Source organism: Nicotiana attenuata, unplaced genomic scaffold, assembly GCF_001879085.1.
Source record: "Nicotiana attenuata strain UT unplaced genomic scaffold, NIATTr2, whole genome shotgun sequence".
Lineage (NCBI taxonomy): Eukaryota > Viridiplantae > Streptophyta > Magnoliopsida > Solanales > Solanaceae > Nicotiana > Nicotiana attenuata.
This window is the reverse complement of record NW_017670481.1, coordinates 504,503-529,359: the sequence shown is the minus strand read 5'-3', so window position 1 is coordinate 529,359 and position 24,857 is coordinate 504,503. Positions and strand designations below refer to the sequence as shown.

At 37.8% G+C, this 24,857-nt stretch overlaps 1 protein-coding gene across 1 annotated transcript; it reads left to right on the top strand.

The window, feature by feature from the left end:
* Window positions 1-833: 833 nt before the first annotated feature.
* LOC109240048 (paired amphipathic helix protein Sin3-like 2) lies at window positions 834-23,783 on the top strand. Its single transcript, XM_019406666.1, has 7 exons — window positions 834-919; window positions 988-1,179; window positions 1,927-2,063; window positions 16,984-17,059; window positions 22,657-22,811; window positions 23,470-23,568; window positions 23,655-23,783. The coding sequence occupies exons 2-7, from the start codon at window positions 1,020-1,022 to the stop codon at window positions 23,781-23,783; spliced, it is 756 nt and encodes a 251-aa protein (XP_019262211.1). The 5' UTR covers window positions 834-919; window positions 988-1,019.
* The last annotated feature ends 1,074 nt before the right edge of the window (window positions 23,784-24,857 follow it).

Here is a 24,857-nt window from a genome sequence, read left to right as displayed (position 1 = left end):
GAGAAACTAGATCCACCTCAAAGAAGAGGTGAATCCTATAGGTGTTAATCGAGCCGGGCTAACCCGCTTCAACCCGGGTTAGCCCGGTTCAGCCCGTTACTGTAGCTTAATGTGCGGGCAGGGACGGGTTGGTCGGGGGGCGAGTTTTCGACGAACATATTTTGGATAACGGTGCACCGTACCTGCTAAGCCCGTTACCCGTTAACGGGTTGTTAACGGGCTGCAGCCCGTTCGGTTACCGTTACAAATTTTTTTTTTAATTATTTGGACCGTTGATTTAATTAAAAAAACAAAAAAAAATTACACTAGCCCAGCCCGCCCGAACCCGAACGGGCCCACAATAACCCGAAAATTCCCAACCCGCTACCAACCCGTTATCCCAGCCCGCTAACCAACCCGGTCCAATAACGGACGGGCTGATTTTTTTTTGTTCAACCTGTCCCAGCCCGCCCGATAAATACCCGTAGTGGATCCTGGCTTTACATGATTTGTCGTACTAATCAGATGCGGATCTAGGATTTCTAGAACATGGGTACACCACAAAAGAAATGGAGGAAAAAAGTGTAAAGTGGGAATTGATCCTTGTTTCTATGAGTAAATAATTAAGTATTGAACCAAGTAGACCATTCAACCTTTATGGAGCATGGGTGCCAATACATAATATTGGACCAATTCTAGAAAATACATATATAAAATACCTAATTTGACGAAGGGACCATGGGTTCACGTGCCCCATAATTGAGGCTATCGATCCGCCCCTGGTACTAATGCCTTTGAAACGAATATACAAGTCGGTGTGGTTGTTGTTTAAGCATCATAAATTTGAAGGCATGCTCATTTCAGGTTGCTGATCTACTTGGAAAATATCATGATCTTATGGAGGGCTTCAATGAATTTCTAGAGCGTTGTGAACGATTTGGTAAGTCTGGCTCTTTTTTATGAGTGAATGAACGATTTGCTAGATGAGTTCACTATATTCTTTTCCAGATTCTTAAGCTACTGCATCAGCAGCACAAACAATGATGAAGTTGCATCAAGGAACTCATGATCAGGATTATAAAGAACCTGATAATGAGAACAATGGAGATCTAAGCATGCAGTGTTATACTGATAAAAAGAACTCTGCTGTGAAGATTGAAGAATTTGGAGGACCTAATGAAAATAAAGATGCCCTGAAAAGTGAGTGCAATTAGCATTTTCTGAATATTTGTATTTGATGTGCTGCATTAGAATCTTCCTCCATTAGCGCTCACTACAAAAAAAAATGGAATTAGCTACAAACTTCATCACTTATCTGTCGCTAAATTGCTCGTAACTAACAGAATTTTTCGATAATTTGTCGTTAATCCGTCATTAAATAGAATTCGCAACGAATTTTATTGTTTTGCTACAGAATTTGTTTGTCGCTAATTCCTGTTTTTTTAGTAGTAGTGCGCTATGGTTAGTGATGACATTGATTTGAAGGCCATCTTTTAGTTATGTGTTAATTCATGGTGAATTACAAGCGCTCGTTTTCAACCTCCAGTCATGCATTGAAACCTAAAGGACATGAGTACTAATGTTCTCAGGTCTTTATTTATTTATTTATTAATTTATTTTTGATAAGCATAGTGTTTAGGCTAGCTTGCGCGCCATCTCGACTAATTCCACGAGTATCTGCTACCTCCCACCAACAACAGGTAGCGGGTAACTCTGTCCACCAAGGCTTGAACAAATAAAAAAAATCCTAGTGTTCTTTCACTCTTTTGTCTCCATTGGGATATGAACCTGAGACCTCATGGTTCTTTAACTCATTTCATTGACCATTTACAGGCAGTTTCAATTCGTTGTTTCGTTTTTGGTGTTCTTGATGTATGCACTTGTTTCCCGCGTATTGTTGCTGAGTATGATTATTAACTTTTTTATATAATTTGCTTGATGTCCCAGATAAGTATAGCCAAGAATTCACTTTCTGTGAAAAGGTAAAGGAAAGACTACAAAGTCCAGTTGATTATCAGGCATTCTTAAAATGTCTCCATCTTTATAGCACAGAAGTAATTTCAAGGAAGGAGTTACAAAGTTTGGTACGTTTATCAATCAATCAATCTATCATTTTTTCTCTTATGTGACTGTAGTTTTTGTTTATAATTTTTGCTAGCTATGGTTCTGCTGATGCTGCAAAATGGTTCTGATGGTATACCGTCGGGATAGAGCCATTATGCTAAACATGTCCTTGTTTGACCAAAAGTGTTAAACTTTTTGTTAAACTAATAAATGAGGAAATAAATGATGAATCCTAGCTAAAAATAATATCTAGATCTAAGATTGAAAGAGACCAGAGGAATGAGACCGTGTTCAAGAGCAATAAATATCAAGTATATGTTTAATGATTGCCAATGAATATAGTAGTAAAAGCATGCAATATGTGTAAATAATGACAATAAACGTAATAAGGAGGAATTTATCACCCAAATGTTAGATGACTTGGGTGATTCTTCTCCCTAACATCAACGTGGAATAATGGAAAGTAAGGATGGATATGGAATCTTTGGATCTCGTCAACAAAGAGAGAACAAGACAAGCTTTTGTATATTCTTTATAGTTAACCCTTTACAATGTGCTCTTATCAAAAAATTGAAGATCCCCCCTCTGTTCTTTATCTCTTCCTATTTATAAGGGATATCCCTGATAAGACGACTCCTCGTCGTTGCTTCCTTGCTTCCTTTACTTGACCTCGGCAATAATCCCTGATAAGACGACTCCTCGCCATTGTGCTGTGGTCGGCTATGCCCTCGACCATGTTTATTTGCAATTATCAAGCTGCCCAAATTTGGACCAATACAGTTAGTCCCTCCGCTTGTTGAGGTCGTGATCTTGGACGTCCTCGATGAGCGGATCCGATCTGTAACCGTTAAGAATTTTGGCTGCATCAAATCGGCCGAGGTGGAGAGAACGGCGTGGCCAGCAGGGCTGCGGTTGGCGCGACTAATGTGGGGTGACGTCATGGCCACGCGCATCATCATTACGCGTCTTCCCAACAATGTAGTATTTGTGCTTCTGTTGCTTCGGTTTTGGTGCCATTGACGGTCCTTTGCCTCGATTCTGGTGTTACCCAACCCTATAAATAGATGTGGGGGGGGGGGGGGTTCATTTTCGAAACTTTTTAGCATCTCTCATTTCGCATGTGTATTGTTCTTCTTTAATTTTCTCTCCGATCTCCGCTTTCAATTTCTTGCAGCTTCTTCAACTCCAGTCCCTGACTTCTTACCCAGTTGATACCTTCTTCTTCAGACTTTGTTCCATGCGTTTCACTACGGAAATATGTCAGAATCCCCTCATATTCACGACGAAGTCTCCGACGCCACTCCTTTATCGGTGGCCCTTCCTCTCAACGGTGAGGAATTCGTGGTTGAAGAGGAGAAAAGCTTCCCCACCGCGGAGGAGGTAGTCCCTAAGAACCCTTTGATCAGACATTACATCCCAAAGGAACCTCCTCCCGATCCTGCTCAGAAGCTTTCTGAGACGGGATCGCCTCAGATAGCCGACCTCCGATCTAAGTATCGCATTCCTCCTCATGTCGAAATTGTTCCGGCCGGGGGCGATATAGTACAGGTTCACCGACCCAGATATTGTGCTTTTGACGTTTATCAGTTCTTGATTGGTTATTCTCTTCCTCTCCCCATTAGCGGAGGAGTTTTGCCGATCTTACAACGTCCGCCCGGCGCAACTCTCTCCTTATTTGTACAAAGTTTTACTGATGCTGGCGAAGTACGCATAGTTGGCCGGCTGCGAGGTCAACGTTCGCAACCTACTGCATCTATTTTTGCCCAGCTTTTATAGAGGTACATTGATACACTTGTGGCATCGTGGGATCAAAGGGTTGGTGGCCAGGATGGATGATAAGACGAACTGACGGTTCTGGCATAAGTACTTCTTCATCAAGATCGAGCACCTGGTGGCGAATCCGACCGGGTTTCCCAAGCAATGAACTACAATCGTAAGTATTTTGCCCTATGCTCGTTATTTTCTTTCTTTCATTTTCGACTCACTCGCGGCTTCCTTGTTTTCATCTGAAAGGCGTGCATCTTCTCCCGTCTTGATATCGAAGATTGGGTGGCTCGCGTGTTACCCCACACCGTGGGAATTCGTGACTAGGCGTCCTTTCACAAGCGTTTTGGGCCTAAGAACCCGTCCAGTAAGTGTTATTTCTACCTCTTAACTTATTGCTGTTTACTATCGCTTTTTGATGCGACCTCTCTTTGGTGCCAGGTCGGCGAGTTTCCAAAAAAGCGAAGGCCCCAGTGCCTGCATTTCGCCAAGCGGTCGCGTCGGCTAGAATGCAATTTGCCTTAGCTAAATCTGCTCGAGGAGGTCGGACTCAAGTTCCGCCAATGAGGGATTCTGCCCCTCAAATTGTTGTCGTGCGGGATGAGAAATCTTCTCGGTCTATCTTTCACCTTGTAGACAAGTTATCTAATGATGAGGAGACATCGTCGAGGAAAAGACGAAACGTTGAGCTGGAAAGATTCATTACTTTTGAAGCGGGGTCTGTGCTTACACCAAACATCGAGGCCGTTTCTACGGCGGGTGTCTTCATGGAGAGGAGACCCTCTGGAGTTGAGGGGGTTCGCGGTAACGGAGAGCTTAAATAGGCCGTGGAAGGTGGCTCATCATCGGCGGCCGGGAGAAGTAGAGTTTTCCCTGCAGGGGACGACGATTCTGGTTCAGACAACGACCCTGAGGAGGTAACCTTCATAGAGAGGACTACTCGCGTGGAGATAAGGACGGAGGGTCCTAATCGGCATATAGTTATTCCCGTGGACTACGACCTTTTGGCCAACTCGAAACGGGCGGTGCCGGCCTTTGCTCCCCTGTACGCGGCTTCCGAGAATACGACGCTACAGTTGATGAAAGATGCGGATCTGTTGTTGGGTATATCTCGCATGGCCCTGCGAGTGAGTGTTTTTCCATGTTAGGTTAAGTTCTTTTCGTTTGTGTAATATGCTTACACTGACTTCTCTCTCTTTTTTTTGCATGTCAAGACTCTTATTATGGGGATTGAGCTTGACCGGCGAGAAGAGTGGAGGACGGCCATTTTTAAGAAGGTGATCTCTAAGTACAAGGAGTACCGTACCAAGCACCGAACGCTGCCGACTTACTCAGCCAGGATGGTGAGTTTCAGTCGCTTCGTGATGGGCTCAAACAGAAGGACGATGAGCTGACGTAGAAAGATAAAGAGCTAAGGGAGAGGGACGATGAGCTTATGAGGGCCATCAGTAGGTGCAGCGAGCTTGAGGCGGCGCTAAAGACCAAGGAGGACGAGCTCGAGATAAGTAAGGGGGTGATGGCTGAGAACGCTGACCTTCAGGCGCAGTTGGAGTCCTTAACGATTGAACTCGGGCAGATGGAGGCAAGGGCTGTCGACCTGAGGGATGAGTTGAGTGCCAAGATCGAAGAATTGGGTCGGGCCAAGAAGGGCAGAATGGCCGCTACGGCTGAAGCGACGGCCCTAGATGACGCCCTCCGTGTTTGCAGGTCCGAGCGAGCTAACAATGTGGAGACGTTGGCGCTCAAGGTGGCGCGGTTGGTAGAACGGATCCAGGGTTTGGAGGCGGAGTTGTCCGAGTTAAACAAGCAAGTCGTTCTCTTGAGGGCCGAGGAGACACGACGGCAGGCACAACCGTCTACATCTCATATTTCTGTCGATCCCGGTGTGCCGAGGGAGTTGTATGAGATGTGGGTCCATGCCGAGGCTCAACTTGATGTGTAAAAGTCTTTGAAGGTTGTCGGGAAAGTTTCCTTAAAGCTTGTGGTTACGACCCTGGTACACCTGGCGGGATGAGGATGACGACGCCGCAGATAGGCTTGCCTCTGATCCCTAGTATGATGATGAGTACGCCGATGGGGATGATGTGGCGTGATGTACTTAGTTTCTTTTTTTTTCTTTGCTATTTTTGTGAGGGAGTTCTCGAGCCCTTTGTAAAAAGTATTGTAATCCGACAGTTGAAATAGAACAATTGCCTTTTTGCTATGTATTTTTGGATTCTTGTTCTTTTTTCTCCTTTTTTTTCCATGTGGGGAAGTCCCTAATTTTTCAACCATTTGTATATGATTGATATTGGCTGAGTCGAATATAGATCGACTTGAGGCCGAGTATTAATTAGCTCGAACGAAATCGAGGTTTGATGAGGTCGAAAATCAAATAATTCGAGCACGTTGAATATAAAGTACTTCGAGCGAGGTCGAATGTAAAGTAATTCGAGCGAGGTCGAATGTAAAGTGATTCGAGCGAGGTCGAATGTAAAGTGATTCGAGCGAGGTCGAATGTAAAGTGTTTTGAGCGAGGTCGAATGTTATATGAAAAATGACTTGGTGGAGTTGTGCAAAGATGCTGTTTTGTTTATTTTATTCATTGGAGAATATTACATGTTTCTGTTTGTTCAATACATACATTGGAGAAGTTCCAGTCTACCTAGCCCCTTCATCGCTCGTCCTGGAGAAGTAGTGTATTGGCGGGGCGATGAATTATACTTTGAACTTTGAGACGTCCTCTTTGTTGCCTCATTAAAAACCTCCCCGAGAAAACCGAATTGGGACAAAACCCGGGTGAGGGAAAAAGAGTACGACTTGGAGGGCGCCTGTTTTCGAAAGTTGAAGTATTTGAGGTGGGCGATGTTCCAATTGTTTTGTAGTAGCTTTCCCTCCATTGTTTCTAGTTGGAATGATCCTTTGTTTACTGCTGCCGTGATGTTGTATGGCCCATCCCAATTGGTTCCTAGTTTACCTTCTCTTGGGTCTTTGCTCGCCTATGTTTTGGCCTTGAGTACATAGTCTCCGACTTTGGGTGGCCGTACTTTGGCCTATATGTTGTAGTACCATTCTGCCTGCTGTTTTTGGGCTATCATTCTTATGTAAGCCATGTCTCTTCGCTCCTCTGCTTCGTCAAGGTCTTGTTTCCTGTTTTCGTAATTGCTTGGTCCGCTTTCATTAGATTATCTCAAACTAGGTTCCCCGTCCTCGACTGGTATCATGGCGTCAGACCCATAGACTAGTGAATATGGCATTTCTCCTGTGCTTGTTTTTCGCGTGGTGTGGTATGCCCATAGCACTTCTGGTAGCAGTTCCGGCCACAGTCCATTGGCGTCCTCAAGCTTTTTTCTTCAAGATGTTTATTATTATTTTGTTGGAGGATTCGGCCTGGCCGTTGCTGCTAGGGTGATATGGCGTGGAGAGTATTCGCTTGATGTGCCATTTCTCGAAAAATTCGGTGGTCTTTTTACCGGTGAATTGGGGTCCGTTGTCACAGTTGATTTCTTTAGGGATACCGAAGCGGCATATGATGTTTCTCCATTTGAATGTGATAACGTCCTGTTCGCGTATTTGGGCGAACGCGCCTGCTTTTACCCACTTGGAAAAATAGTCAGTTAAAACCAAAAGAAATCCTATATTACCTTGTCCTGCCGGAAGGGATCCGACAATGTCCATTCCCTATTTGATGAACGGCCATGGCGATGTTATCGAGTGGAGGTGCTCACCCGCTTGGTGTATCAGAGGACCATATTTCTGGCACTGCTCGCACTTCTTCACGTAGTTGGTGGCTTCCTTCTTCATGGTGGGCCAATAATAACCTGCTCGTATGAGGCATCTGACGAGGGCTTAGTTGCCGGTATGGGAACCGCAGTGGCCTTCGTGTACTTCCTCGAGGACGCGTCTTGTTTGGTCCGGTCCTAGACACTTCGCCAAAGGACTTCCATATAGATCGTGGTTTACGATGATGTACCTGGCCGCCTGCATTCGAAGATTCTTGGCTTCCTTTTTGTCTGATGGGAGTACTCCCTCATGCAAATATGTTATAATACGGTTGCGCCAGTCCCAAGTCAAATTTACAGAGTGTACTTCAAGTTGTTCTATTGATGAGTGGAGGAGGGTAACCACGTTTTCTTTTGTAATGTTCTTGGTGGCTGCTACTAACTTGGCGAGGCTATCTGCCTTGATGTTTTGTGCTCGAGGTATCTGGTCGAGTCGACATTCGTCGAATTCTGGTAGTAGTTTATGAATTTCTGCCTGGTACTTTTGTAGCCTCTACTCTTTGATTTGAAAAGTCCATGTGACTTGGTTGACAACGAGTTGTGAGTCGCATCTAAGGACGACTTGTCGTGCTCCGTATTTGAGAGCTAGCTTTAGTCCTGCAATTACGGCCTTGTACTCGGCCTCATTGTTAGTCATATCGGGGCACCGTATGGATTGGCGGATGACTTCGCCTGTTGGGACCTCGAGTACGAGTCCCAGTCCAGATCCTGACGCATTGGAAGTGCCATCGATGTATAGGACCCATAGGTTGGGTAACCTGGGAGAGGTACGAGAAGTTTCCTGCTCGACCTCGAGCATTATTTTGGCACTGAAATCGGTGATGAAGTTAGCGAGTACCTGCGATTTTATCGCTATTCGAGGCTGATATGTTATATCGTGCTCGCTCAATTCTATGGCCCACTTGGACAATCTCCCCGACAGTTCGGGTTTATGTAGGATGCTCCTTAGGGGAAGGTCGTCACCACCGATATGGGGTGGCATTAAAAGTAGAGTCTAAGCTTTCGTGAAGCTATGACCAACGCCAAGGCCAATTTTTCTAGGTGGGGGTACCTTGTTTTGGTGTCGACCAGGGTTTTGCTAATTTAATAGATTGGAGATTGTGTACCTTTATTTTTACGGACCAGTATTGCACTTACTGCGACCTCCGATACGGCCAAACAGGCTATCACTTTAATTATTAAAGAAAACAACTCTTTTATCTCTTAAAATAGTACAAATATTGGTGGAAAGTACGAAATATTCGTTTAAAACTAGTTTAGACTTTTATCATTATTAAAATAGTGTAGCAGTATCATGTTTTTTTCATTTCCACTTTTTGGGGTGTAAAATTTGAAAGTTTTCTAAGATCATAAAAAAAACCGAGATTTGTGACTAAAATACAGTAACGTCCTAAATAATAAAAAAACACAAGAAAATATTAATTAGCAAGAGTACTAGTATTAATTTAAAGCTAAAAATTCATAAACCTAGGATACCCTTCTGTTTTTATCCTTTTCTTTTTTAATCAATGGCAGTGGTCTTTTCATAATCCAGGAAATATATTTCGAAATTTGTTTTAGGAAGTAATATTTGTAAGATATATGAGAAATTTAACATCAGGTATCCAACTAGGGGAGTATTTAATCAGTGTTTGATGCGGTAAAGTAAGAAAAGGCAAAATTCCTAGTAAAGTCACTCAGAGAGACATGCTGCGAATTTGATGATACAACTTTGCCATGCTTGGTTAGAATAGGTGGGGCCATTTTCAATGAGACCAAACAAGGCGTTTTGTTACTTATGTGACATAATACTATTATGTGATACTATTATTACTTAATATCTTTCATTTAAGAGAATTTTTCATAAAGCACCATCTTTTAGGTGTAATTAGCCATTTATAGATACCTTTTGCTATATTACGGATTGTAGATACCTTTTATGTAGTTATTAGATGTATTTGATGTATTTAAGCTATTGTATTCGCTAATACAACAGCAAAAATAAGCGTGAATTTTGGGAATCCAGCTAAGCTTGAGATGTATTCAGATGTCATTAGCGTGAAAACACTAACGTATTTTGCGTATAATATAGAAGGGTGAACTTGTTTAAAAAGGAAAGGGAATCAATTCACCTGATTTTCTCCTAATTTAACTCAACTAACACAAATTATTTCCCATAAATCTGTATTCTTCCATCACGATTCAAGAAGAAAAATAGCGAAAACCAGAGCAACATCTGAATTTCAGTTCTCCCTTTTTTCTGTACCCAGTTCACTTTTCAACCACAAAACAGTGCGATTGATACAATTGGATACAGAATACAGTATAATTCCATTATACATATGGCAAGTTTAATAGTGTTGCAGCATTCTGGCAAGTGGAACGGTGAGAGCAATTACGTCGAATATTCAATTGAGGGAATACTGATAAAGGAGTATGCGTCGTATAATGATTTGGTTGCGTCAATTTCTCATCAACTCGGCATAGATTTGAGATCAAAGTCCACTAAAATTCAATACAAAGTAGAAGGGAATAACACGCCAATGGAAATACACAATGACATGGGTTACAGGATTTATGTAGAGTTGAAAAAAGAGAACAGAGAATTCTGGATGTATCCTTTGTGCATAACAACGATTGAAAAAGAACTTGTATCCGGTGGTAGTTTAATTCAAGGCGATATTGTGCAAATAGACGAATCACTTCAAAGGTATGATTCCGGTACAGATGATACGCTTGCTCTAGATTTTGTCAATTCAGGAGAAGCAATTGGGGTGTTTGAACTGGACAAGGATTTGATAATTTAAAAAACTAATCAAAGGGAGGTTATGGTTGGCCAAGTATATAAGGATTAGGCTACATTGAAAGAGGTGATGGAGAATTATGCTATATCTCAAAGGTTTCAATTCTGGGTTGATAGGTCTAATTCTGTCAGGTTTGAGTGTATTTAATTTTTTTTTGTTTGTATATTGTATTATTGGTTGGAGTTGTAAGTTATACGTTGATGTATTTATGCGTATCTGTGGATTTTGAGTTTATCTTCACTGATGTGTTTAACATCTGGTTGTTTATGGTCTTTAAATATATGTATTCATTTGAATTTTACCGGTATAATTACATTACAGTGGCTCTAATTATTTCCCTATTTTGTTTACTGTGTGTATTTAATTGTATGCCTATGACTATAATTGTTTTCAGTTGTATTTAATATTATGTCTATAACTATAAATAACTATAATTGTTTATAGTTAAACAGTAAACAATATAAATAACTATAATTGTTTATAGTTAAACTATAAATAACTATAATTGTTTATAGTTAAACATACAATTAAATACAACTGAATACAATTATAGTTATAGGCATACAATTAAATACACACAATAAACAAAATAGGGAAATAATTAGAGCCACTGTAATGTAATTATACTAGTAAAATTCATATGAATACATATATTTAAAGACCATAAACAACCAGATGTTAAACACATCAGTGAAGATCAACTCAAAATCCACAGATACGCATAAATACATCAACGTATAACTTACAACTCCAACCAATAATACAATATACAAACAAAAAATAAATTAAACACACTTAAACCTGACAGAATTAAACCTATGAACCCGGAATTGAAACCTTTGAGATATCGCATAATTCTCCATCACCTCTTTCAATGTAGCCTTATCCTTATATACTTGGCCAACCATAACCTCCCTTTGATTATTTTTTGAAATTATCAAATCCTTTTCCAGTTCAAACACCCCAATTGCTTCTCCTGAATTAACAAAATCTAGAGCAAGCATATCATCTGTACCGGAATCATACCTTTGAAGTGATTCGTCTATTTGCACAATATCGCCTTGAATGAAACTACCACCGGATACAAGTTCTTTTTCAATCGTTGTTATGCACAAAGGATACATCCCGAATTCTCTGTTCTCTTTTTTCAACTCTACATAAATCCTGTAACCCATGTCATTGTGTATTTCCATTGGCGTGCTATTCCTTTCTACTTTGTATTGAATTTTAATGGACTTTGAGCTCAAATATATGCCGAGTTGATGAGAAGTTGCCGCAACCAAATTATTATACGACGCATACTCCTTTATCAGTATTCCCTCAATTGAATATTCAACGTAATTGCTCTCACCGTTCCACTTGCCAGAATGCCGCAACAACACTGTTAAACTTGCCATATGTATAATGGAACTATACCGTATTCTGTATCCAATTGTATCAATCGCACTGTTTCGTGGTTGAAAAGTGAACTAGGTACAGAAAAAAGGGAGAACTGAAATTCAGATGTTGCTCTGGTTTTCGCTACTTTTCTTCTTGAATCGTGATGGAAGAATACAGATTTATGGGAAATAGTTTGTGTTAGTTGAGTTAAGTTAGGAGAATATCAGGTGAATTGATTCCCTTACCGTTTTAAACAAGTTCACCCTTCCATATTATACGCGAAATACGTTACTGTTTTCACGCTAATGAAAACAGTATTAATGAATACAATAGCTTAAATACATCTAATAACCACATAAAAGATATCTATAATCCGTAATATAGCAAAAAGTATCTATAAATGGCTAATTACACCTAAAAGATGGTGCGTTATGAAAAATTCTCTTAAATGAAAGATATTGAGTAATAATAGTATCACATAATAGTATTATGTCACATAAGTAACAAAACTCCTTGTTTGGTCTGATTGAAAATGGCCCCAGCATGGCAAAGTTGTATATCAAATTCGCAGCATGTCTCTCTGAGTGACTTTAGTAGGAATTTTGCATTTTCTTACTTTACCGCATCAAGCACTGATTAAAATACTCCCCTAGTTGGATACCTGATGTTAAATTTCTCATATATCTTACAAATATTACTTCCTAAAACAAATTTCGAAATATATTTCCTGGATTATGAAAAGACCACTGCCATTGATTAAAAAGAAAAGGATAAAAACAGAAGGGTATCCTAGGTTTATGAATTTTTAGCTTTAAGTTAATACTAGTACTGTTGCTAATTAATATTTTCTTGTGTTTTTTTTATTATTTAGGACATTACTGTATTTTAGTCACAAATGTCGGTTTTTCTTATGATCTTAGAAAACTTTCAAATTTTACACCCCAAAAAGTGGAAATGAAAAAAATATGATACTGCTACACTTTTTAAATAATGATAAAAGTCTAAAATAGTTTTTAAACGAATATTTCGTACTTTCCACCAATATTTGTACTATTGTAAGAGATAAAAGAGTTATTTTCTTTAATAATTAAAGTGATAGCTTGTTTGGCCAAGCTTTTAAAGTGATAGCCGGGTTCTGCTTTGGCGAGTAGTGGAGGCGAGGACAAGTATGCCTTTAGTTCTCCTAAGGCCTCGATGCTTTCTGAATTACACTGGAGCCCGTTGTCTTTTTTAGCACGTTGAAGAATTTGTGGCATTTGTCGGAGGATCGTGAGATGAACCTCGACAAGGCAGCATTACGGTCGGTCAGCTTTTGTACCTGTTTCTTGTTTGTCAATACTTCGGGTATTCCCTCGATGGCTTTGATTTGGTCGAGATTGACCTCGATGTCTCGTTGTGACACCAGAAAACTGAGGCATTTGCCCTAGGTTAACCGAAGGCACACTTTTCGTAGTCGATGTGGTCTTCCTTCCTTTTTGATTTGACCAACATATCGTCTATGTAAACTTCCATTATTTTGCCGAGTTGGTCCTTCAACATCTTGGTGACCAGTCTTTGATAAGTCGCCGCTGCATTTTTCAACCCGAATAGCATGACCCTGTAGCAGTACGTTCCTTGGTGGGTGATAAATGTGCTCTTCTCCTGGTCCTCCTCCTTCATGAGGATCTGATTGTAGCTTGAATAGGTGTCCAAGAAACTTAATAACTCGTGTCCCGCTGTTGCATCGATGAGCTGATCGATGTGAGGCAACAGGAAGGAATCTTTCGGACAAGCTTTGTTCAAGTCCGTAAATTCCACGCACAAGCGCCATTTCCTATTTTTCTTTTTCATTATCACCACATTGGCGACCCATTGGGGATACTTAGACTCCCGAATGGAGTCGTTGGTGAGCAATTTCTCTACCTTTTCGTGGACGACCTCGTTGATTGCGGCGTTAAAATTTCTTCTGACTTGTCGTACTGGTGGGTATAGTGGATCGATATTTAACTTGTGCGTGGCAATGTCTTTTGGGATACCTGGCATATATGCATGGGAGAAAGCAAACAAATTTACATTGTATTAAAAATCTATGAAATTTACCTAGTTCTGAGAGTTTATGGCCGATGTAGGCCTTTTTGTTGTGGTCGATGTTGTCTATTTGTACGGGGTCGAGGTCCTCTATCGTTGACCCTGTGGCTTCCACGATGTTAGGATCCTTGATGACGTTTTTTTGTTTGTAGAGATTGGGTCCCGACTTTGGTAATTGCTATGCTTCCAAGCTCATTCCTTTAACTGTTGAGTGTATGTGTGTAATCTTGGGCGATGCGGTAGCACTCTTAGATTGTGCGATGCTCGCTTGTGATGCTGAATATCCCCCACGGAGTAGGGAACTTGATTACTTGGTATAGGCTGGACGGGATTGCTTTCATGGCGTGTATCTAGGGTCGCCCTATTATGGCGTTATAAGTTGTATCCTGGTTCATGACATGAAACGTTGTTTCTAGGGTGACGCCTCTGGCTAGAACGGGCAGCGTTGTTTCTAGGGTGACGTCTTTTCCTCGAACCTCATTTGTGGGAGAACTCGAGGGTGGATAATACACGCACCGCTTCCGTCGTCTACCATTATTCTTTTTACATCAGTATCTGAAATACGTAAAGTAATGACGAGCATCGAAGTGAGGAAAAGTCAAACAGTTGGTATCTGACTTATCGAAGATGATACTATCTTCGAGGTCATCATACCGTTCGTGGGTGATCGACCTCTTCAGTTTATGTGTGGTGGTAAACTTCACTTGGTTGCTTGCTGCTTCGTCGCCTCCACCGATGATCATTTGGATAGTGCGGGTGGGGGAGGGGGCTTTGGAGGGTCTTGGTGTTATTGTCGTTTGCGACCAAAATTGGCTCTTCCTCGGTCACTCATCAGCTCCTTGCCGTAGGGCTATGCAGTCTTCGGTTTTGTGACCCCGGAGAGAGAGCTATTCGAGAGAGAGGAAAGGGGGGACTAAGGATCTCACTACACTACTTTGATCAAACCTTGGAGTTTCATAAAAAGGAACTTTCTAGAGCTTCAAAAAGGTAAGAATTTCTTCCCCCAAATCTTCAATTTAGGGTTTGGGTTGATTGTGGGTGGTGAGGGTAGATTTATCACATGCATGAGCTAATAGAGACTGTGGGAAAGTTGTTGAACCATCTTGGGTGGTTTTGTTCTTGAATTAGTTTAGGATGTCTCTTTGGCCGTCATTACGTCGATCTTTCCTTGACTCCGTTTGGACCGACGTTAGCCGTTGGGTTGGACCGTTAAGGTCATCCTCGTCTTTTCTCACCTCGGCGCAATAGGCATTGTGAATTTCTTCCCAAGTGGTAGGGGTATTTCATGAGTCTTCTTAGTAACTTTCTGGTCGCTCTCGACCTATTCCTGTTCAACCCATTTTGGAAAGGTGCCACCGCCATCCCTTCTGATACATTTGGCAAACTCATTCGTACTCTATTAAACCGAGCAAGGAAGTCCCGGAGTCCCTCGCCAGGTAATTGTCTAACGGAGAATCATTCACCCTGGCCTCCGCCTTTTTAGCCCCGGCGTGGGCGGCGACGAACTTGTCGGCCATTTCTTCGAACGTTGTTATAGAGCGTGTTGGTAATCGTGAGTACCAGGTTAAGGCTCCCACGTTAGGGTCTCGCCGAACTTCTTCAGCAACACTGATGGTACTTGCTCTTTTGAGAGGTTGTTGCCTTTTACTGCTGTGATGTAATGAATGATGTGATCTTCGAGATTTGTCGTGCCGTCGTATATCTTCAAATATGGCGGCATCTTGAAGGTTTTGGTATGGCATGTGGGGTTGCCTCCTCACTGTATGGTGGCTCGACGAACCGGCCGACGTCCCATTTTGGTGGCAATTTCGGGGCGCCCGGTATCTTATCAACCCTTTCTTAATGCTCCCTCTTTTGGTCTCGGAGCGCTTTATTCTCGTTCTCCATTTCTTCCATTTTCTTTAAGATGGCGGCAAGTGCGTCGTTACCTGCATCAATAGCAGTGTGAGTGTTACCTGTTGGGTGAGCAGGTTCCTTGTCAGCGGTTGCTATAGTATCCGCTTGTGCGCTATTTCTATTCGCCCTTTGAACGGGTTTGTTGGGTATGTTGTTTAGAGTACTTGTCAACCATTCCTCCAGTAGTTTTTTTTACTGCTGGTGGTGCTTCCTCATGAGGGGGAGGGGGGGGGAGTCACTTTGCCTGGGTGTAGCACTCGTCGTCACATTCTCCTCGTTTTCTCTGTTATTCTCGTTGATGGTGTTCAAGAGGTTGGCGGTGATGCTCACTATTGCTTTTTGTCTTTCATCTCCTTTTCCTGCCATTGTTAGTTCATGCAAACGGGAAAAAGATGGTTGTTTTCGTTTTTTTTTTTTTGATCTAGAAGGAACTAAAAGTTTAACTAGAACTTCCCTACAGATGGCGCCAAATTGTTTGATCAAAAAGTGTTAAGATTTTTGTTAAACTAATAAATGAGGAAATAAAGGATAAAAAAAATAATAAATTCTAGATCTAAGATTGAAGGAGTCCGAAGGAATGAGACCGTGTTCAAGAGCAATATCAAGTATGTTTAATGATTGCCAATAAATGTAGTAGTAAAAGCATGCAATAAGTGTAGATAATGGCAATAAACGTAATTAGGAGGAATTTATCACCCAAATGTTAGATGACTTGGGTGATTCTTCTCCCTGACAGCAACGTGGAATAATGGAAAGTAAGGATGGATATGGAATTTTAGGATCTCGCCAACAAAGAGTGAACGAGACAAGCTTTTGTATATTCTTTATAGTCAACCCTTTACAATGTGCTCTTATCAAAAAAGTGAAGATCCCCCTCTGTTCTTTATCTCTTCCTATTTATAAGGGATATCGCTAAGAAACCCTAAGTAGAGAATATCCAATGGAATATTCCTTATGTTTACTACTAAATCAATCCTACTGTTGCTTCCTTTACTTGACCTCGGCAATAATCCCTCTTAAGACGACTCCTCGCCATTGTGCCGTGATCGACTATGCCCTCGACCATGTTTATTTGCAGTTATCAAGCCGCCTAAATTTGAACCAATACAGTCCTCTCTTTTGACCGACAAAAGGCAGAAAAAGGGTTCCCCGGCCTCTTCTTGAGGTGGAAAATTAACTGAATCCTGATTTTACATGATTTTGTGGTACTAACGTCTTTAGAATGATATACAAGTCGGTATGTCTGTTGTTGTTTAAGCATCATAGATTTGAAAGCATGCTCATTTCAGGTTGCTGATCGACTTGGAAAATATCCTGATCTTATGGAGGGTTTCAATGAATTTCTAGAGCATTGTGAACGAGTTGGTAAGTCTTGAAATTTCATGTCGATAAAATTGTTGTGTCATCTATCTATATTTATATCTACTAGTCTTAAGCTACGCGCATTGCACGTGTACCTAATTCGATCGATATAAACTTTTTTGAAATCATAGAAATATTTTCTTAAGAATTTATATTTTAGTCATAAAAGGAAATCTAAGAAAAAGTTAGCTAAGTGACAATTCAATTTTACCAGTTTTTTATACTTCCTTTTTAGTTTCAGTAAAAACACATAGCCTTGAAGATTTAAAACTTTTTCTGAAAATATTATTCAAAAGCTATTCAAAAATATATTGATTTAGTTAGATGAATAATATTATACTATAACTCATTTTTCTCTTATTTTCTAATTTCTTTCATTATCGATTCTCTTTTTAAGATTACAATTTATGTAGCCTATTAGCAGTTTGAAAATTGATTTTACATATAATAGTTTTAGTGTACGCACGTTGCGCGTGTTCCCTATCTTAGTAAGTAATTTTTGCTAATAAAATTACATATATATTTTTAGATTATTTTTAAATTATAAAATAAAGTATAAGCTTTTGAAATTAATTAAATATTAATCCTATATTGCTAACTCAACAAAGAAAATTTTTTGTTCCTCAATATTATTCAATATATTTACCTTAAATTTTGTTCTAATTTTTTAGTTTTATCAATTCAATATTACCGGTTTTTCATACTTCCTTTTTAGTTACAGTAAAAACACAGCCTTGAAGATTTAAAACTTTTTCTAAAAATATTATTCAAAAGCTATTCTCAAGTTTATGCGAGAAGGCACAAACATGTTTAATTAGCACTTTTGTTATGATTCTTTAAAGAAAATTCGTATAACATAAATTAAAAAATTTAATTTCATGTCTTCTCAATTTATCTCATTTCAAAGGTTTCAATGTTACTCTAGTAGTAAGGTTTTAGTTGCTGAGATAAAAAAAATATGATTTACATAATTTTGTCGAAACGCGCGTGGCAAAGAAAGCATTACTAAAACATAAAAGTTTAATAGGACGAACAATTACTATGAAAAGTTATTGAAATTCACTGCGTGTATATGTACATATTAACTTAAACATTTTATTTTTAATATATAATTCATTTTAAAGTTCTAAATATTTATACTTCCTATATAGTTTAAATAAAAAGGATTCAATAAGTATAAATTTAATTGATTTTAAAATCCTTATTTACTAAAATATTTAAATTATATCTCTATTCAATATAAAATTTACTTTTATAGAATAAAAAGTCAATCAACATTTTCTGTAGAGGTTTTGTGCTTTTATAATATAGATTTAGGCTTTTACGATGTATTATGATTAAATATGCTACCAAATAATTATTTTGATTGTTTCATTGAACATGGATTTATTATATTATATGACTAAAATAAGAAATTTTAAAATGCACATTTGATTGTTCCATGCTAAAACAACTTAATGCTGACGCTATTGTATAAAAAAAGTTTAATTTAATATGTGATTTCATGTCGTCATACTTTCATTAGTTAGAAATCAATTCAAAGCACCGAATAAAATGTTCTCATCTATTTTCAATTAGTATAATATATATAAGGTAAAATATTTATGTATTTTTTTCTTACCTAGTTTAATAAGGAAAGATTTAATATGCAAAGTTTTACTTGATTTCAACATCCTAAATATTAGGAAAGTACTTGATTACAATTTTATTCATTATGAAAGGTATTTAAAAGGGTAAAAAGGACGAACGATATTTCGCTAAGGGCCTTCGTACTTTTAATATAGTTTAGATGTAGATATAGATAGATAGATAAAAACTGACCTTAATTATGATTTTAGTAGATTTTACTTGTTTTAAAGAATTCGCTCTCTCTCTCACACACACGCGTATTTCATTTTTCAAGATTTTAATTTAGACTCTTTTTTTAAGACAAGCCATGATAATTAGGAGTAAATACAATGAGGATAATTGGGTAGAGTTTGGAGAATTACATTAATGAGGATTATGTGAATTTGGAGAATCAAAATAAGAGTGATCAAGATATGGAGAATTAAATTAAGAAAGAGCGCATTAAGACATTTATAGATTTCCTACCTTAATCTTGTAACTTTAAACAAAAACTTTTTATTCATGGTTTCCTTTTTGTTAATACATAGTACTATAAACCAAAAACGAGCTTTGAATGTCTTTTTGTATTACAAGTCTTCTACTTCTCTACCTTTACTCCCATTAGAACTCTACATTTAATGGGACAAAACCAACAATAATTGTATCAACTAAATTAAGATCTTGATTTTTAGAACTAGTCCAAGTACTCTTTTGGCCGGCTACCTTTGATAATTTCTACCTTAAAAGGTAGAGCTATATGGTCCCAAGGTATTCAATTGAATCTATTCCTAGATAATTAAACTGAAGACAACAATGTTCTATCTGTACATGTGTTGTTGAATCTTCTAAGGTACAAATATTGCTTTACCTCCTAAATTTGAACTTTATCTTATATTTTTTTTTTTTTGAATCTTTTATTAGAATTTTTAATTTCGTTACTATCCACTTCATCTTACCTGCTCAATTCAAGTCATGAATTCAAATGATATCAATGAGTGTGGTGATATAAATGAAATTTCTGTTATTACACTGTATTTGTAAAATAAATTCTGGAAATATAAATGAATATAAACAGTAATGAATATAAACAGAAATGACATAAACCAATTCGAGCCCACTGAATTCACAGTGTTTCCTTAAGGAATTTAATCCCCTCCTAGTACCCAAGGTTATGGATTATTTCCTCCCAGGATAGAACGAATTACACACTGGTGTAGTGGTACTTCAAACCCCAGTGTTTCAGCGAACACAAAGTTCGGTAGCAAATCACACTTACTTTTTGCTTTGTTTTGATGCTAAAAGTATGCAGAAGAAGGAGAGGAAACTCAGAAAATTGTAGTTAAAATTCTGGGCAGAATAGTATTGTATTTATAGCCAAAGTTGGGTCTCTTCAGAATGGCTGTTTATGCAAAACGCCCACAACATAAATGCCATTACATAAATAGCCATTTACTCAACAATAAAGAGGGAAAATAAAGAGGGAAAATTGAAGAGGGTAGTTACTTTTCTGTTACAAAACAGAAAAACGGATTGGATTTAATATTAATATTTAATATTAATATTTTGTTATTAAAACAAAATATTAATAACAAAAACCGAAGCCGAAGCCGAAGCCGAGCCGAGCGAGCGACGACGACGACGGCGCGAAGGCTTGCCTTCTTCTCAACTCTTTAAGAGCTAGAAGAAAAGCAATTGCTTATAAACCCATAAAAAACCTCTTCCTCTTCCAATATGGGACAATGCCCATTTGTCAAGGGAGGGGGAACTTAAAATTTCACTCAAAAATTTCATTTCCCTCCATTTCCCATTCACCCTCTTTTAAGTATTTAATATATTAATTAAATACCTTAAAAACCCAACAATCCCCCACATGAATGGGGAATGGCTATATCACGGAAGTATGCATGAAAAACTGTGTGATTCACAAGTAAGGATTAATTGCATCTGGATAAGTAGGTTTCCCTTTGAACTTTCCGTAGTGAACTTATGTCGNATATAAGGTAAATATTTATGTATTTTTTTCTTACCTAGTTTAATAAGGAAAGATTTAATATGCAAAGTTTTAATTGATTTCAATGTCCTAAATATTTGGAAAGTACTTGAATTACAATTTTATCCATTATGAAAGGTATTTTAAAAGGGTAAAAAAGGCGAACGACATTTTGCTAAGGGCCTTCGTGCTTTTAATATAGTATAGATAGATGATGAATTTTGTAAAAGTGTGATTCCTGTTGAAGCATATACTCGGGGGTGGATAATATTGTTTTACTAATTAGTTAATTTAGAAACTTAATTATTTGCTTACATGGAAAATACTTTATTTTCTTGTTGATTCGAATGGTTAACGCTAGCTCATATCAAATTTCAAGTATTTAGTAATTATTATTTTATCCAATCATATTCTATTTTAAATAGTAAAAAAATGATCAATATATATACTGAGATTAATTAATGTACTTGTTGGTTCGAAAATTAGATCATGAATAGTGAAATATGCAAACTAATAACCATTAAATAATTAGCATATATATTTTCTCATGTTCTTTCTCTTATTACTCCATTTTTAGTGATCATCAAGTCGTAGCAAATTTTAATTATATTTAATCTTTGTATTTTAAGATTAACATCTTTATGCTGCAAAATTATTGTATGGTTTTTTAGATTTAGATAGGCAAAGAGGTTTTAAGAATCTATTTTCAGCATAATCCTATAAGCAAAGAGGTTTTAAGAAATTCTTTCGAGCATAAACCTAGTTTACCCTTATAATGACGTGGACGAAATTCCTTGACCAAGTCAAATTTGATAAGGAAAATAATGAATATAGTAAATTGAATATCCTACGTGCAATAGTAGTAGACGGCTCAAACTCAAATTAAGAACTATTAATAAGACAAAGTTTATTTGAATCAAGTACTAAAAATTAGGAAAATAAGTAAATGACTATATTGTCTAGTGTAAGATTATATTTTTAAAGGGCAAAAAAGACGAATTATAAATATATAGATATAGATAGATACTAAAGCACGAAGTCCTAGCAATGTGTCTTCTTAAACTCCTTCTAGAATTGGGGCTCTTTATACTTTATATAACTATAAGTAATCATATATATATATATATATATAGGACTAACCCCTGCTGTCGAATACCCAACTAGCCTTGAAGATCTCTTGGGCCTTCAGCTCTAATTCTCATCGGTAGAATTCCGTCCTTAACGCGAAGGGAGTTGATATTTGCAGTTCACTTATCTAGACAGGTTTGAATGCGACGAATTTCAACGAAACTTATGCATATATCTAACAAACTTAAGTTAATTGCTTATATTTGCATGTTTTATTATTTTTGAATTTAAATTATGTGAATAGATAACAACTGAAACTTGCATATTATGTTAGCTTTTGTAATTTATCAATCCCATTGGTTAATATATCACAACTGTTATAGGTGAACAAAAGAACCTCCTTGTAATCACTCAAAAAATTAATTTTGATATCACTTTTAAAGTAACTCTATCCCATTTTTCTGTATTTTTCAATGGTATATGCATTAATTTATTGTCTTCGCATAATATTTTTTAACAATTAACACGAGATGATACTATGAAATGTTGTTTGATCTTTTAACATGTATTTTTTCATAATAAAGTTCACAGAATTTAAAGATGTATTATTGGTAGTGATGAGTACATGAATTTGATAACTGAAATAGACACATGTTAACTTGTGAAACTGAAGTGAGAAAATTATAAAATTAGAATTTTTTGAAGTTAAATATAATAATTGATAGTTAAGAATGTCTGTTTTGCAGTTTCTTCCTTTATTAATTTAGTTATATAGGTTCAATACTCACTATTTCATGACACTATTATTTTATAACTCCAAATTTAATTTTTAATATAATATTTATGTGATCTTTTTAAAAAGAATTTATATTCATTGACATAGGGTACACGCGTTAAGACTAGATGATATATATCATTGGTTTCTGCTTTGCAGTTGGATTTCTAGCAGGTGTTATGAGCAAGAGTAAGTCTTATATATCCAAATTAGTAAAGGGAGAGAAAGACAGAGAGCCTAAAAAAGAAGAAAAAGAGGCTCCTCCAAAGAGAAGTGAAGTTGAAGAATCTATCATCTTTGTGAAGAAAGTAAAGGTTATTCTCAATCTCCTGCCTTCTGATTTCAATAAATTGTCTGCCCCTTTTTTTCTTGTACTAGTCACTATCTACATGCATTGCAGGTATATCTCATGATAATTTTTAGTACAAAATTTGTATCCAAAGCAATAATATTTTAAGTGATCATCTTGTAAAGTTAGGAAGGGGAGCTTGGCGTAACTGGTAAAGTTGTTGTCATGTGACCAAGAGGTCATGGGTTCGAGCCGTGGAAACAACCTCTTGCAGAAATGCAGTGTAAGGCTACGTACAATAGACCCTTGTGGTCCGGCCCTTCCCCGGACCCTGCGCAATGCGGGAGCCAAGTGGACCGAGCTACCCTTTATCTTGTAAAGTTAACATAGAGACAGTGGTGGAGCTAGAGACCGAGGCGCGGGTTTGACAAAACCTAGTAACTTTGGTCAAAACTCTATATTTGTCTATGTTCAAATTATTTTAAAATTCAGTAACTTAAAAAGGCTAAAATCCTGAACCCAGAAACGTCAGTTTCTGGCTCCACCTCAGCATAGAGACTTAAAAAACAAGAAAATTGTGTATTTTAAAATGTTTCTTGTTTCTAATGCGAACTTGGAGTATTTGAATAAAGACTTGGGAACTTAAGTCCTAACTTAATTTGTTGGTTTATCACTTCATATAGGAACGTTTCAAAAATGATGATCATGTGTACGACTCGTTCCTAGAAATTTTGAAGAAGTACAGGGAGGAGCACAAGACCATATATGAAGTTTACCATGAGGTGATGAAACTTCTTTTAATTTGGATACATAAATATTATAGATGATCTTCATTTTAATTTCTCACTATTTCTTTTGTTATGTGTAGGTTGCCATGCTTTTCATTGACCATCCAGATTTGCTTAATGATTTCACCAAATTTTTGCCAGATTCTTCAGCTATTTCCATGCTTAAGCAATATCTTGATGAGTTAACCGCCATCCTTAGTTCGTTATAATGCCTATATATTGCCATGACTAAAGCTTGTTTACGAGTTCTACTTGATTTCACAAATAATTTGGAACCCCACACCCCCACCCCCACCCCACCCCCCCACCCACCCTTTTTTTTTTTTTTTTGGTTTGAGAACTCTTAGGGAGATTTGCTGGTTGCTGGGCTTTGTCCTGTTTTAAATAAGTAGAGATTTAGTATTATTAGCAATAAATATTAAACTCATGGTTGGTTTCTTGAATCATGTCATCTTTTCTTCTAGCAAATCTTTCTTTCATTCTTTTTTTTCACTTATAGCTAGCTTGCAGTTGCTATCTTAGCCATTTCCCTTGCCTTCTTGAACGCAAAATCACTTGTGATTGAGATGCGGCAAAAATGCAGAGATAAGCTTACAAAAAGTAATGGACCGGTGCAGCACCCAAATTAGTTATTACTATCCGCTGCTATAGTGTTTGAGCAAAGAAAGATTGTTGAAAAACCAAATGCAAATCTAACAAATTTAAAATTTAGAACAATGACAAAAATCATTTTTGAAGAGCATTGCAGCTGGTGACCTTGACGTCCAACTTAAAACTAATCAATTTATAATGAACTCTTATATTACAGTATAGAATACATTATGACATGCTTACCCCAACATATTAAAGCAGAACCCAACTTCTTTGAATTGAAGTGTCGTTGTATATAATCTAATAAAAAGCAGATTGCCTGTAAATAGTATTAATAATCGTAGAGGTGGACCTTGAAAGCATCTGCTCACATTTTTTTCCCACCACCCCCTTTAAGTAACGATACTAATAGAAAATAGAGAATTCCCTGGGAATTTCTGTAGTAAATGGAATAGTGATACATGTTTATACATTGAGACATGTAAAATTGAAAGAATTTGGCTCTAGCTTAAAACTTTGAAACTATACCAAATCATACTCGGCAACTGAAGCGTGGAAGAGAAGAGCCGAAAAAGGCGAAACCTCTCTTTTCAAAAGAAAGTGACCTGCCAAAAAATATTGCAATAGAAAACTCTTTAGCGGAAATAGTTTCCTGGCATTGAAACTCTTTCAGCCGATTCGCGGCAAAACAT

What these genes read in the sequence shown, in the direction of transcription:
- LOC109240048 (XM_019406666.1), top strand. Translation starts at nt 1,020, where the DNA reads ATGATGAAGTTGCATCAAGGAACTCATGATCAGGATTATAAAGAACCT. An exon ending in GGAAGGAGTTACAAAGTTTG is followed by an intron (nt 2,064 to 16,983) that starts GTACGTTTATCA and finishes TGCTCATTTCAG; the next exon opens with GTTGCTGATCGACTTGGAAA. An exon ending in TATATGAAGTTTACCATGAG is followed by an intron (nt 23,569 to 23,654) that starts GTGATGAAACTT and finishes TGTTATGTGTAG; the next exon opens with GTTGCCATGCTTTTCATTGA.